This window comes from Hylobates moloch, unplaced genomic scaffold, assembly GCF_009828535.3.
Source record: "Hylobates moloch isolate HMO894 unplaced genomic scaffold, HMol_V3 SCAFFOLD_5, whole genome shotgun sequence".
NCBI classification, from domain to species: domain Eukaryota; kingdom Metazoa; phylum Chordata; class Mammalia; order Primates; family Hylobatidae; genus Hylobates; species Hylobates moloch.
In genome coordinates, this window is record NW_026652280.1 from 119196141 (window position 1) to 119211093 (window position 14953).

Sequence of the window (14953 nt, forward strand, 5' to 3'; positions counted from 1 at the left end):
TAGTCTAAAATTTAAAAAACTTTCAGATTATCTTGCATTTGTTAGTGTTTTTGGAAGATTAATTTAGAGAAGATACTCTCTGATCCTGGAAATTAGGGAAAAATAGCATATAAATATTTAAGTGTGTACCTTCTGGTTAAGATTATGACTTCTATATTTCGATTAATAGGTTGGAGTTTGTCTTAATCTGTTTTCTGTTGCTGTAATGGAATACCACAGGTAATTTACGAAGAAATGAAATTTATTTCTTATAGTTCTGGAGACTGGGAAGTTCAAAGTTGAGGAGCCGAATCTGGTGAGGGCCTCTTACTATGTCATAACATGCTAGCAGGCATCACAGAGCAAATGCGCTACCTCAGATCTCTCTTCCCCTTCTTATAAAGCCACTAGTCCCATCATGGGGGCCCTACTCTGAAGATCTTATCTAATTCTAATTGGAAATAGGGTCTCGAAGCCCTCATCACTAGAGGTAATCTTTAACAGGAAAAGAGAATTTATAAAAATTATAATGCAGCACCAAACCCCTCCCTACTTATGAATAGTAAGGGTCATTTCATTTACAGATTTGTTATTAAAGAAACAGGTTAAACAAATAGATTGAGAGGAAATGTGGTTCATGTCTGAGATCAGCAAACTTTTTTGTCCAGAAGTCCAGATAATAAATATTTTAGCTTTGTGGGTCATGTGGTCTCAGTTGTAGCTACTTGTCTCTGCTGCTGTACCTTAAAAGCAGCCATGGATAATATGTAAATGAATGGGGATGACTGATTTCCAATAAAACTTTATTTACAAAGAAAGTTAATACACCTTATTTGGCTTGAGGGTCATAGTTTGCCATCCCCTGATTTACACTGAATATTAAAGTTTAATTCAAAGCAAGTTCCTTCAAACAAACAAACTAAACTCTAAATGGTTTTGAAGATTATTCACATCTGTGACTCTCAGCCAGGAAGAGCTGAGTTTGGGTTGGAAAGTAGTACTATTGGAACATTTGTTGCCCATAAGCCTTACAATATATGCCCCTAAGTCTAGCCTTAGTCCAATCTTCTAGCAAAACTCAGCTTTCTTTCTTCTCTGCAAACTTTCATTCCAACATCGACCCTCTGCAGTTCAGATTGTCTTGCAGGTCAGATTGTCTGTGTGCTGTTATGGCAGGCGGTAGCTGAGAGATGGAGCTACCTTAAGATCAATTGCCAGATAATCAGAGGTCAACTATCCCAGTACATAAGTTGTGTACATATCAATTGTTCATTTTATAAAATTCTAAATGAACCAGAGGCTATAATTAAAGATGAAATTTTGATGGTATATTTGTAGGAAATCTACACAATGTTTCCTTAATTTCCCATGTTTGTATATTTTAAAACAATGTGGCATTATAGGTTCATATTTTTACTTTTCAGACTTCCTTAATGCAAAACATATACAGTTGATCCTCATTATTTGGGGATTCTGTATTTGCAAATTTGCCTACTCAATAAAATTTATCCCCAAAGTAACCCCAAAATATATACTCACAGTAATTTCCCAGGCATTCATGGACATGCACAGAGCAGTGAAAAACTTGAGTTGCTCAGCATGTACATTCCTAGCTAGTAGAATAAGGCAACACTCTGCCTTCTTGTTTCAGCTCTCATACTATTAAGTAGCAAGTATCCCTTTCAAGGTCTATTTTGTGCCAGTTTTTGCATTTTTATATTTCTGTTGGTAATTTCCTTTTTAAAATGTTCCCCAGAGGTAGTGCTGAAGTGCTGTCTAGTGTTCCTAAGTGCAAGAAAGCCATGGCATGCATTATGGAGAAAATATATGCATTTGATAAGCTTTGCCCCAAATTCAATGTTAGTGAATCAACAGCACACATTAAATGAGGTGCCTTCAAACAGAAACAGACATAAGACAAGGTTATGTATTAATCAGTTGATGAAAGTGTTGTAATCAGAGGCTCACAGGAACCTAACCCTGTTTTTCCTGTAGGAACAATGGTTCGGTATTTGCTAATTCAGTGTTTGCAATGAATATAGAACTTTATGGAAGATGATTACTGTGAATAATGAGAATTTACCATATCTCTTTAAGAGTGCAGTTCTAAGGGAGAATATTCAGAAGGGTATTTGCATAATTTCTTTGCTAACAGATGCTGCCTCTCACTGTCTTTATATGGTCCAGATTCTTATGCTGCTCCTTCCCTCTCCCCAGGAGGATTCTCTCAGAATCCTGTCATCTCTCCAGGATCCTTTCTCCAAGAAAGTCTATCCTTTCACCACTAACAGTAATTTTGGTCTTCCTCGTTTTCTGGAGAAGTCAGCTGTTTATGCTGCTTCAGCACCAGACCCTCTCTTACTTTGTTTTGTTTCATTCTTTTTCATGTGCAGTAGTCTTAGGATTCTCATGAGCCTGTGAGCTGCTAGAAGGAAATACAGCAGTGCTTACATTTATTGCTTCTATTTTATTTTGTTTTCTCTTCCTGTCTTCTGATTATTCTCCTTCTGTCTACAAACATGCTCTAATTTCCCTAGTATTAAAAATTTTCTGTCTTTTGTTGTTCTTTTATCCTTGCTTCCTTATTTTTACTGCCAGATTTTTATTTTTATTTATTTATTTTTGAGATGGAGTCTCACTCTATCACCCAGGCTGGAGTGCAGTGGCACGATCTCAGCTTACTGCAACCGCTGCCTCCCAGCTTCAAGCAATTTTCCTCTCTTAGCCTCCCAAGTAGCTGGGATTACAGGCACCTGCCACCATGCCTGGCTAATTTTTGTATTTTTAGTAGAGAAGGGGTTTCGCCATGTTGGCCACACTGGTCTCTAACTGCTGACCTCAGGTGATCCACCCACCTCGGCCTCCCAAAATGCTGGGATTACAAGTGTGAGCCAATGTGCCCGGCCTTTTACTGCCAGATTTTTAAAAGAATAGTCTGTGCTTTAGCTCCATTTCCTCATTTACTACTTCTCTTTAACTCAGTCATATATGATGTTATGCATAGTAAATGTCTAGTAATTTATTAAAAATGTAGAAATAGGTACTTTTTAAATGAATAGATCCTACTTTAATTGAATTTATCTTAGAGTTAGAATATCTTGATTTGGATCTTAGTTCTGCTACTTCTTAATTACATTACTTGGTAAGGCCACTTGAGAAGTCAGTCTCTTTGGAGGAATATTATTTATCTATAAGGCTGTTATAATTACTGAATTTTAAAAAATGTGTGTTTGTTTAATGTATTTGTTACATTTTTAGTACTGATGTTGGGATAGGCATTTAAGCAAATCTATAACTCACCTATATGCATAATTTTGCCTTAATCAGTTTAAAGCTTTCTCTTAAATGAGAGACTTGAAATTCATAATTTCTGTGGTTCTTATCATTTCTGAGTTTATTTTTTGCCCTTTTTATTTTTTTAAAGGAAAAATTGAGGCTTCAGAAATTGTCCAGTCTCTCCAGACACTGGGTCTGACTATTTCTGAACAACAAGCAGAGTTGATTCTTCAAAGGTAAGCTCTTCATGTTGGTCAACAATTGACTTTCACTTTAATATCCTGCATTAGAACTCTGTGTTTGTAAGTGTGCCTTTAAAACACTTCCCTAGTCTTCATTATGTATATCCAAGATCTTTTTGTCTTTTTTCCTCCCATTCATTTTGTATGTGTACATTTATCTAAAGTGTAAGAATGGGAAGTGTAAGCTCAGACTGGACTCTTTCTTTCAAGGCTTCAAAGGATAGTGGAATGGCAGGAAGTAAGGTTTTAACTCCATAGATGAGGAGCTGAAGAGTTTTGGTGTTACTTTTTTTCCATTTGGTTTCTAATGTGACAGTAAAACTCATTGATTCAAACTAAGAAAACCAGCAGATTCATCACATTATTTAACCTAGATGTGACTGGAAAAAAGGGAAATTACTAAGCTCTCCTAGCTAACAAAGAAATACCTGTTTAAACTTTCAGAAAACAGAAATGCAAATTTGAACCTTATTGTCTGGGGCAATCAGTTTGACTATTTAAGTCAGACTTTTATAGTCTTAAGGTTTTATTTCACGGGATAGAGCAGTAATCTCTGCAGCCCAGGTGCTCTCAAATACTCTGTTGCTACAAACACAGGGCAGGAACTGATTTTTTGTGATAACATAAAACAGAAAAGGACAATTACATTGTGTTAATATTGTTGTGAATATTTTCAGTCCTCACATTGTCGAAAAAACCTTTCTAAATGGCTTTGTTATTGAATTTATCTCGTTTTATATCTGTGCCAGTAGCATTTTCGTCCTTTCTCTCTCTTCGTAATTTCTTTTACGAACAGCTGCTAAGAGGAAGGCTCAAAGTCTCCAAGGCTGAGCACATAATGACTTTTGTTAGTACTAGATGAGAAGGGCTTTCCTCAGGAAATGAAAACCTAAAACATGAAAAGAAGATAAACAGAATTTGGATAGTGAGATACACAGCATATAATATTCTGCTTCTAAAGTCAACATTCTTCTAGGAAAGTGAGGGCTTTTCCCTGGCTGTTAGGCCAGAAATCATATTCCTATATTTTCTTTGATAGCTTTAGGAATAATGCAAATTCTAAGCCCAAGCTTCAGAATAGACTAAGAAGTATTAGCTTAGCTGCCATGACAAAATACCATAGGCTGGATGCATTAAACAATAGAAGTCTAGTTTTTCACAGGTCTGGGAGCTAGAAGTTTAAGATGAGAGTGCCAGCATGGTTGGGTTGTAGTGAGGGCTCTCTTTCTGGATTGCAGATAGACCCCTTCTCACTGTATTGTCATATGGCAGAGAAAGAGATCTTTCTCTTGCTTTCTATTATAAGGCCATAGTCCTGTTGGATCAGGGTTCCATTCTTATGATTTTATTCGACTTTACCCCCTAAAGATGCTATCTCCAGATATAATCACACGGTGGGTTAGGGCCTCAACATTTGGATTTGGGAGGGACACAGTTCTGTCCATAGCAAAGGATAATGCAGAGGGTTGAATATTTAAAAGTAGCTACACAATTTTTAATATAAATATTTTATGGTAACTTTTTTTTTTTGAGATGGAGTCTTGCTCTGTTGCCCAGGCTGGAGTGCAATGGCGCAATCTCAGCTCACTGCAACCTCCGCCTCCCAGGTTCAAGCAATTCTCCTGCCTCAGCCTCCTGAGTAGTTGGGACTATAGGCATGCGCCACCACGCCTGGCTATTTTTTTTTATTTTTAGTAGAGACGGGTTTGCACCATATTGGTCAGGCTCGTCTCAAACTCCTGACATCAGGTGATCCGCCCACCTTGGCCTCCCAAAGTGCTGGGATTACAGGAGTGAGCCACCGCACCCGGCCGGCAGCTTTACTGAGATGTAATTCACATACCATAAATTCACTTTTCTAAAGTATACAATTCAGTGATTTAAAACATTTATTTATTTTTAAATCGACAGAATTATATGTGTTTATCATGTACAACATGATGTTTTGAAGTATATATACATTGTGGAGTGACTAAGTCTAGCTAATTAACATGATACATCTCATACTTAATGATTTCTGTGGTGAGAACACTTTACATCTCCATTCTCTTAGTATTTTTCAAGAATATAATCTATTATTATCAATTGTAGTCTTCATGTTGTATAGTGGAGCTCTTCAACTTATTCCTCGTGTCAAGCTGAAATTGTGTGTCCTTTAACACAAACCATACCCCACTCCCAAGTATTCTGCTCTCTGCTTCTATGAAATTAACTTTTTCTGATTCCACATGAGTGAGATCATGCAGTATTTATTTGTCTTTACCTGGCTTGTTTCATTCATGTTGTTACAAATAACAGGATTTCCTTCTTTTTTTAGTGGCTGAATAGTTTTCTATTGTATATGTATAGCACATTTTCTCTATTCATGCATTGGTGGACACTTAGGTTGATTCTGTATCTTGGCTATTGTGTATAGTGCTATAATGAACATGGGAATGCACATGGCTCTTTGACATATTGATTTCATTTTATATATGTATATATATGTATACACACACATACATACAGTGGTGGGATTGCAGGATCATATGGTAGTTCTATATTTAATTTTTTTTTTTTTTTTTTTTGAGACGGAGTCTGGCTCTGTCGCCCACGCTGGAGTGCAGTGGTGCAATCTCGGCCCACTGCAAGCTCCACCTCCTGGGTTCACGCCATTCTCCTGCCTCAGCCTCTCCAAGTAGCTGGGACTACAGGCGCCCGCCACCACGCCCGGCTAATTTTTTTTGTATTTTTAGTAGAGACAGGGTTTCACCGTGGTCTCGATCTCCTGACCTCGTGATCCGCCCGCCTCGGCCTCCCAAAGTGCTGGGATTAGAAGCGTGAGCCACTGCGCCTGGCCCTATATTTAATTTTTAAAGGAACTCCATACTGCTTTCCATAATGGCTGTATTAATTTACCTCCTCACCAACAGGGTGCCAAAGTTCCCTTTTCTCCACATACTTGCCAACACTTGTTATCTTTTGTCTCTTTGGTAATAGTCATTCTAAGTGTAGTATGAGGTGATAGCTCATTGTGGTTTTTATTTGCATTTCTGTGGTAATTAGTGATACTGAGCTTTTTTTTTCTTGTACTTTTTGGCCATTTGTATGTCTTTGAAAAATGTCTATTGGGGTTTTTTGGTTGTTTATTTGAGGTTTTTTGTTTTTATGTAGGCGTTTACTGCCATAAACTTTGCTCTTAAAACTGCTTTTGCTGTGTTCCATGGGTTTTGGTATTATGTGTTTCCATTTTTTTTCATCTCAGGAAATTTTTGAATTTTGCTTTCAGTTTCTTCATTGACCCACTAATCATTCAGGAGCATGTTGTTTAATTTCCGTGTATTTGTGAATTTGCTGAAGCACCTCTGTTAGTGATTTCTAGTTTTTTTTTTTTTTTTTTTTTTTTTTTTTTTTGAGACGGAGCTCTGCCACCCAGGCTGGAGTGCAGTGGCGCGATCTCGGCTCCCTGCCAGCTCCGCCTCCCAGGTTCACGCCATTCTCCTGCCTCAGCCTCCCGAGTAGCTGAGACTACAGGCGTTCGCCACCATGCCCGGCTAATTTTTTGTATGTTTAGTAGAGACGGGGTTTCACTGTGTTAGCCAGGATGGTCTCGATCTTCTGACCTTGTGATCTGCCCGCCTCGGCCTCCCAGAGTACTGGGATTACAGGCGTGAGCCACCGCGCCCAGCCTGATTTCTAGTTTTTTATTATTGCAGTCAAAAAAAAAGAAACTTGATATGATTCATTCTGCTTAAATTTGTTAAGACTTGTTTTGTGGCCTAACATATGATATCCCCTGGTGCATGTTCCATGTGCAGTTGAGAAGAATGTGTATTCTCTTGCCCTTAGGTGAAATATTTTATGTCTGATCTGTCCATTTGTTCTAGAGTATAGTTTAAGTCTGATGTTTCTTACTGATTTTCTGTTGAGAGGATATGTGCATTGCTGAAGGTAGGGTGTTGAAGTCCCCTACTATTGCTGTATTGCAGTCTATCTCTCCTTTCAGACGTATTAATGGTTTTTCTTTTCTTTTCTTTGTTGTTGTTGTTGTTGTTGTTGTTGTTGTTTTTGAGACGGAGTCTCGCTCTGTTGCCAGGCTGGAGTGCAGGGGCAGGGTCTCAGCTCACTGCAGCCCCCGCCTCACGGTTCAAGCGATTCTCCTGCCTCAGCCTCGCAAGTAGCTGGGGCTACAGGCACGTGCCACCACGCCCAGCTAATTTTTGTATTTTTAGTAAAGACGGGGTTTCACCATGTTGGCCAGGATGGTCTCGATCTCTTGACTTCATGATCCTTCCGCCTTGGCCTCCCAAAGTGCTGGGATTACAGGCATGAGCCACCACGCCCAGCCAATGTTTGGTATTTATCTTTAGGTGCTCTGATGTTGGGTTCATATATGTTTATAAAAACCAGTAGCTACATAATTCATTAAGGGATATGCAGTATAAAATATATAAATTGTGAGATTGAAAATTCAAAATGGGAGGACTGGAGTAAAAGTGCCTTCATATAACTTATTGTTATATCGTCTTATTGAATTGACCCTTTTATCATTATATAGGAACTTTGTTTCTCCTTTACAATTTCTGACTTAAAGTTTGTTTTATATGATACAAGTAGAGTTACTCCTGCTCTCTTTTGGTTTCTGTTTCCATGGAATATCTTTTTCCATTCCTTCACCATCGGTCTGTGTGTATTTTTACAGATGAAATGAGTCTGTCATGGGCAGCAAATAGTTGGATCTAGTTTTTTTTATCCACTCAGACACTATGTTTTTTGATTGGATAATTTAATCCATTCATGTTCAAGGTAATTATTGATAAGTAAGGACTTTGTACTGCCATTTTGCTTATTGTTTCATGGTTCTTTTGTAGATCCTTTATTCTTTTCTTCCTCTCTTGCTGTCTTTTTTTGTGGTTAAGTGAGTTTCTCTAGTGGTATGTTTTGATTTCTTGCTTTTTATTTTTTCTGTATCTCCTATTGGTTTTTGGTTTGTGGTTACCAAGAGGTTACAAAAAATATCTTAAGAGTTATAATAGTTTATTTTAACTTGATAACTTAATTTTTATTGCAAAACCCCCCCAAACAAAAAAAATCTACACTTTTACTTAATCCCCTGACATTTTGAATTTCTGATGTCACAGTTTACATTTTTTCATATTGCGTATCCCTTAACAAATTATTGTAGCTATTATTACTTTTAATAGTTTTCTCTTTTATCTTTCCTTCTATAGCTATAAGTGATTTTCATACCATCATTACAGTGTTAGAGAGTATTTTGAATTTACCTGTGTACTTTCTTTTATCAGTCAGTTTTATACTTTCAGATGTTTTTGTGTTAGCATCTTTTTCTTTCAGCTTGAGGAACTCCTTTTACATTTCTTATAAAATAGGTGTGGTCATGATTATCTCCCTCAGCTATTGTTTGTCTGGGAAAGTATCTCTCCTTCATTTCTGAAGGACGCTTTGCTGGGTACATTACTCTTGTTTGGTATTCTTCTCCTTGAACACTTTGAATATATCATCCCTTTCTCTCCCGACTTGTTAGTTCTCTGCTGACAAGTCTGTTTCCAACCATATTGGGACTCTCTTATATGTTATTTGCTTCTTATCTCTTGCTGTTTTCAGGATCCTCTCATCGTCTTTGATTTTTGATAGTTTGATTATAATATGTCTTGAGGTAGTCTTGTTTGGATTGAATCTGATTAGAGACCTTTGACTTTTTCTGGATGTAGATATTTACCTCTTTCTCCAGGTTTGGAAAATTTTCTGTTACTGTTTCTTTAATTAAGCTTTTTACCCTTTTTATCTTCCTTTTCTCCTTCTTTAACTCCTGTGACTCAAAACTTTGCTCTTTTGATGCTGTTCCATAAATCTTGTAAGCTTTCTTCATTCATTTTCATTCTTCTTTCTCCTCTGTGTATTTTCAAATAACCTGTCTTTGAGTTCATAGTTTCTTTCTTCTTCTTGATCACTTCTGCAGTTGATGCTCCCATATTGCATTTTAATTTTGTTCATTGTATTTTTCAGCCCCATGATTTCTGTTTGATTTTTTCTTTTATTATTTCAATCTCTTTATTACCTTTCTCATTGTGGTCACTGGTTGTTTTCCTAATTTCATTGAATTGTTTCTTTCTATTTTCTTGAAGTTTGCTGAGCTTTCTTAAAACAGTTATTTTGAATTCTTTGTCAGTTCATACATCTCTGTTTCTTTAGGGATGGTCACTGGTACTGTTTCTTTTTTTTTTTCTTTTTTATTATTATACTTTAGGGTTTAGGGTACATGTGCAAAATGTGCAGGTTTGTTACATATGTATCCATGTGCCATGTCGGTTTGCTGCACCCATTCACTCGTCATTTAGCATTAGGTATATCTCCTAATGCTGTCCCTCCCCCCTCCCCCTACCCCACAACAGTCCCTGTAGTGTGATGTTCCCCTTCCTGTGTCCATGAGTTCTCATTGTTCAATTCCCACCTATGAGTGAGAATATGCAGTGTTTGATTTTTTGTCCTTGCGATAGTTTACTGAGAATGATGATTTCCAGTTTCATCTATGTCCCTACAAAGGACATGAACTCATCATTTTTTATGGCTGCATAGTATTCCATGGTGTATATGTGCCACATTTTCTTAATCCAGTCTATCGTTGTTGGACATTTGGGTTGGTTCCAAGTCTTTGCTATTGTAAATAGTGCCTCAATAAACATACATGTGCATGTGTCTTTATAGCAGCATGATTTATAGTCCTTTGGGTATATACCCAGTAATGGGATGGCTGGGTCAAATGGTATTTTTAGTTCTAGATCCCTGAGGAATCGCCACACTGACTTCCACAATGGTTGAACTAGTTTACAGTCCCACCAACAGTGTAAAAGTGTTCCTATTTCTCCACATGCTCTCCAGCACCTGTTGTTTCCTGACTTTTTAATGATGGCCATTCTAACTGGTGTGAGATGGTATCTCATTGTGGCTTTGATTTGCATTTCTCTGATGGCCAGTGATGATGGGCATTTCTTCATGTGTCTTTTGGCTGCATAAATTTTTTCTTTTGAGAAGTGTCTGTTCATGTCCTTCGCCCACTTTTTGATGGGGTTGTTTGTTTTTTTCTTGTAAATTTGTTTGAGTTCATTGTAGATTCTGGATATTAGCCCTTTGTCAGATGAGTAGGTTGCGAAAATTTTCTCCCATTCTGTAGGCTGCCTGTTCACTCTGATGATAGTTTCTTTTGCTGTGCAGAAGCTCTTTAGTTTAATTAGATCCCATTTGTCAATTTTGGCTTTTGTTGCCATTGCTTTTGGTGTTTTAGACATGAAGTCGTTGCCCACACCTATGTCCTGAATGGTATTGCCTAGGTTTTCTTGTAGGATTTTAATGGTTTTAGGTCTAACATTTAAGTCTTTAATCCATCTTGAATTAATTTTTGTATAAGGTGTAAGGAAGGGATCCAGTTTCAGCTTTCTACATATGGCTAGCCAGTTTTCCCAGCACCATTTATTAAATAGGGAATCCTTTCCCCATTTCTTGTTTTTGTCAGGTTTGTCAAAGATCATATAGTTGTAGATATGCAGCATTATTTCTGAGGGCTCTGTTCTGTTCCATTAATCTATGTCTCTATTGTGGTAGCAGTACCATGCTGTTTTGGTTACTGTAGCCTTGTAGTATAGTTTGAAGTCAGGTAGCGTGATACCTCCAGCTTTGTTCTTTTGGCTTAGGATTGACTTGGCGATGCGGGCTCTTTTTTGGTTCCATATGAACTTTAAAGCAGTTTTTTCCAATTCTGTGAAGAAAGTCATTGGTAGCTTGATGGGGATGGCATTGAATCTATAAATTACCTTGGGCAGTATGGCCATTTTCACGATATTGATTCTTCCAACCCATGAGCATGGAATGTTCTTCCATTTGTTTGTATCCTCTTTTATTTCATTGAGCAGTGGTTTGTCGTTCACCTTGAAGAGGTCCTTCACATCCCTTGTAAGTTGGATTCCTAGGTATTTTATTCTCTTTAAAGCAATTGTGAATGGGAGTTCACTCATGATTTGGCTCTCTGTTTGTCTGTGATTGGTGTACAAGAATGCTTGTGATTTTTGTACATTGATTTTGTATCCTGAGACTTTGCTGAAGTTGCTAATCAGCTTAAGGAGATTTTGGGCTGAGACGATGGGGTTTTCTAGATATACAATCATGTCATCTGCAAACAGGGACAATTTGACTTCCTCTTTTCCTAATTGAATACCCTTTATTTCCTTCTCCTGCCTGATAGCCCTGGCCAGAACTTCCAGCACCATGTTGAATAGGAGTGGTGAGAGAGGGCATCCCTGTCTTGTGCCAGTTTTCAAAGGGAATGCTTCCAGTTTTCTCCATTCAATATGATATTAGCTGTGGGTTTGTCATAGATAGCTCTTATTATTTTGAGATGCATCCCATCAATACCTAATTTATTGAGAGTTTTTAGCATGAAGCGTTGTTGAATTTTGTCAAAGGCCTTTTCTGCATCTATTGAGATAATCATGTGGTTTTTGTCTTTGGTTCTGTTTATATGCTGGATTACATCTATTGATTTGCATATGTTGAACCAGCCTTGCATCCCAGGGATGAAGCCCACTTGATCATGGTGGATAAGCTTTTTGATGTGCTGCTGGATTTGGTTTGCCAGTATTTTATTGAGGATTTTTGCATCAATGTTCATCAAGGATATTGGTCTGAAATTCTCTTTTTTGGTTGTATCTCTGCCAGGCTTTGGTATCAGGATGATGCTGGCCTCATAAAATGTGTTAGGGAGGATTCCCTCTTTTTCTATCAATTGGAATAGTTTCAGAAGGAACGGTACCAGTTCCTCCTTGTACCTCTGGTAGAATTTGGCTGTGAATCCATCAGGTCCTGGACTCTTTTTGGTTGGTAAGCTATTGATTATTGCCACAATTTCAGAACCTGTTATTGGTCTATTTAGAGATTCAACTTCTTCCTGGTTTAGTCTTGGGAGGGTGTATTTGTCGAGGAATTTATCCATCTCTTCTAGATTTTCTAGTTTATTTGTGTAGAGGTGTTTGTAGTATTCTCTGATGGTAGATTGTATTTCTGTGGGATCGGTGGTGATATCCCCTTTTTCATTTTATATTGCATCTGTTTGATTCTTCTCTCTTTTCTTCTTTATTAGTCTTGCTAGCGGTCTATCAATTTTGTTGATCTTTTCAAAAAACCAGCTCCTGGATTCATTAATTTTTTGAAGGGTTTTTTGTGTCTCTATTTCCTTCAGTTCTGCTCTGATTTTAGTTGTTTCTAGTCTTCTGCTAGCTTTTGAATGTGTTTGCTCTTGCTTTTCTAGTTCTTTTAATTGTGATGTTAGGGTGTCAATTTTGGATCTTTCCTGCTTTCTCTTGTGGGCACTTAGTGCTATAAATTTCCCTCTACACATTGCTTTGAATGTGTCCCAGAGATTCTGGTATGTTGTGTCTTTGTTCTCGTTGGTTTCAAAGAACATCTTTATTTCTGCCTTCATTTCATTATGTACCCAGTAGTCATTCAGGAGCAGGTTGTTCAGTTTCCATGTAGTTGAGCAGTTTTGAGTGAGTTTCTTAATCCTGAGTTCTAGTTTGATTGCACTGTGGTCTGAGAGACAGTTTGTTATAATTTCTGTTCTTTTACATTTGCTGAGGAGAGCTTTACTTGCAACTATGTGGTCAATTTTGGAGTAAGTGCGGTGTGGTGCTGAAAAAAATGTATATTCTGTTGATTTGGGGTGGAGAGTTCTGTAGATGTCTATTAGGTCCACTTTGTGCAGAGCTGAGTTCAAATCCTGGATATCCTTGTTAACTTTCTGTCTCGTTGATCTGTCTAATGTTGACAGTGGGGTGTTAAAATCTCCCATTATTATTGTGTGGGAGTTTAAGTCCCTTTGTAGGTCACTCAGGACTTGCTTTATGAATCTGAGTGCTCCTGTATTGGGTGCATATATATTTAGGATAGTTAGCTCTTCTTGTTGAATTGATCCCTTTACCATTATGTAATGGCCTTCTTTGTCTCTTTGATCTTTGTTGGTTTAAAGTCTGTTTTATCAGAGACTAGGATTGCAACCCCTGCCTTTTTTTGTTTTCCATTTGCTTGACAGATCTTCCTCCATCCCTTTATTTTGAGTCTGTGTGTGTCTCTGCATGTGAGATGGGTTTCCTGAATACAGCACACTGATGGGTCCTGACTCCTTATCCAGTTTGCCAGTCTGTGTCTTTTAATTGGAGCATTTAACCCATTTACATTTAAAGTTAATATTGTTATGTGTGAATCTGATCCTGTCATTATGATGTTAGTTGGTTATTTTGCTCGTTAGTTGATGCAGTTTCTTCCTAGCCTCGATGGTCTTTACAATTTGACATGTTTTTGCAGTGGCTGGTACCGGTTGTTCCTTTCCATGTTTAGTGCTTCCTTCAGGAGCTCTTTTAGGGCAGGCCTGGTGGTGACAAAATCACTCGGCATTTGCTTGTCTGTAAAGTATTTTATTTCTCCTTCATTTATGAAGCTTAATTTGGCTGGATATGAAATTGTGGGTTGAAAATTCTTTTCTTTAAGAGTGTTGAATATCGGCCCCCACTCTCTTCTGGCTTGTAGAGTTTCTGCCGAGAGATCAGCTGTTAGTCTGATGGGCTTCCCTTTGTGGGTAACCCGACCTTTCTCTCTGGCTGCCCTTAACATTTTTTCCTTCATTTCAACTTTGGTGAATCTGACAATTATGTGTCTTGGAGTTCCTCTTCTTGAGGAGTATCTTTGTGGCGTTCTCTGTATTTCCTGAATCTGAATGTTGGCCTGTCATGCTAGATTGGGGAAGTTCTCCTGGAAAATATCTTGCAGAGTGTTTTCCAACTTGGTTCCATTCTCCCTGTCACTTTCAGGTACACCAATCAGACATAGGTTTGGTCTTTTCACATAGTCCTATATTTCTTGGAGGCTTTGTTTGTTTCTTTTTATTCTTTTTTCTCTAAACTTCCCTTCTCTCTTCATTTCATTCATTTCATCTTCCATCACTGATACCCTTTCTTTCAGTTGATCGCATCGGCTACCGAGGCTTCTGCAATCTTTGCGTAGTTCTCGATACTTGGCTTTCAGCTCCATCAGCTCCTTTAAGCCCTTCTCTGCATTGAGTATTCTAGTTATCCATTCGTCTATTTTTTTTTTTTTTAAGTTTTTAACTTCTTTGCCATTGTTTTGAATTTCCTCCCGTAGCTCGGAGTAGTTTGATCGTCTGAAGCCTTCTTCTCTCAACTCGTCAAAGTCATTCTCCGTCCAGCTTTGTTCTGTTGCTGGTGAGGAACTGCATTCCTTTGGAGGAGGAGAGGTGCTCTGCTTTTTAGAGTTTCCAGTTTTTCTGCTCTGTTTTTTCCCCATCTTTGTGGTTTTATCTACTTTTGGACTTTGATGATGGTGATGTACAGATGGGTTTTTGGTGTAGATGTCCTTTCTGTTTGTTAGTTTTCCTTCTACCAGACAGGACC

General features: G+C 37.9%; 1 protein-coding gene across 2 annotated transcripts in view; it reads left to right on the forward strand.

The window, feature by feature from the left end:
• SLC25A24 (solute carrier family 25 member 24) overlaps positions 1 to 14953 on the forward strand; it is a 69834-nt gene that overhangs the window by 14701 nt on the left and 40180 nt on the right. For both annotated transcript variants that reach the window (XM_032155199.2, XM_032155200.2), the window contains exon 3: positions 3404 to 3491. In XM_032155199.2, the coding sequence (XP_032011090.1) occupies positions 3404 to 3491 (88 nt within the window). The remainder of the gene's footprint in view (positions 1 to 3403; positions 3492 to 14953) is intronic.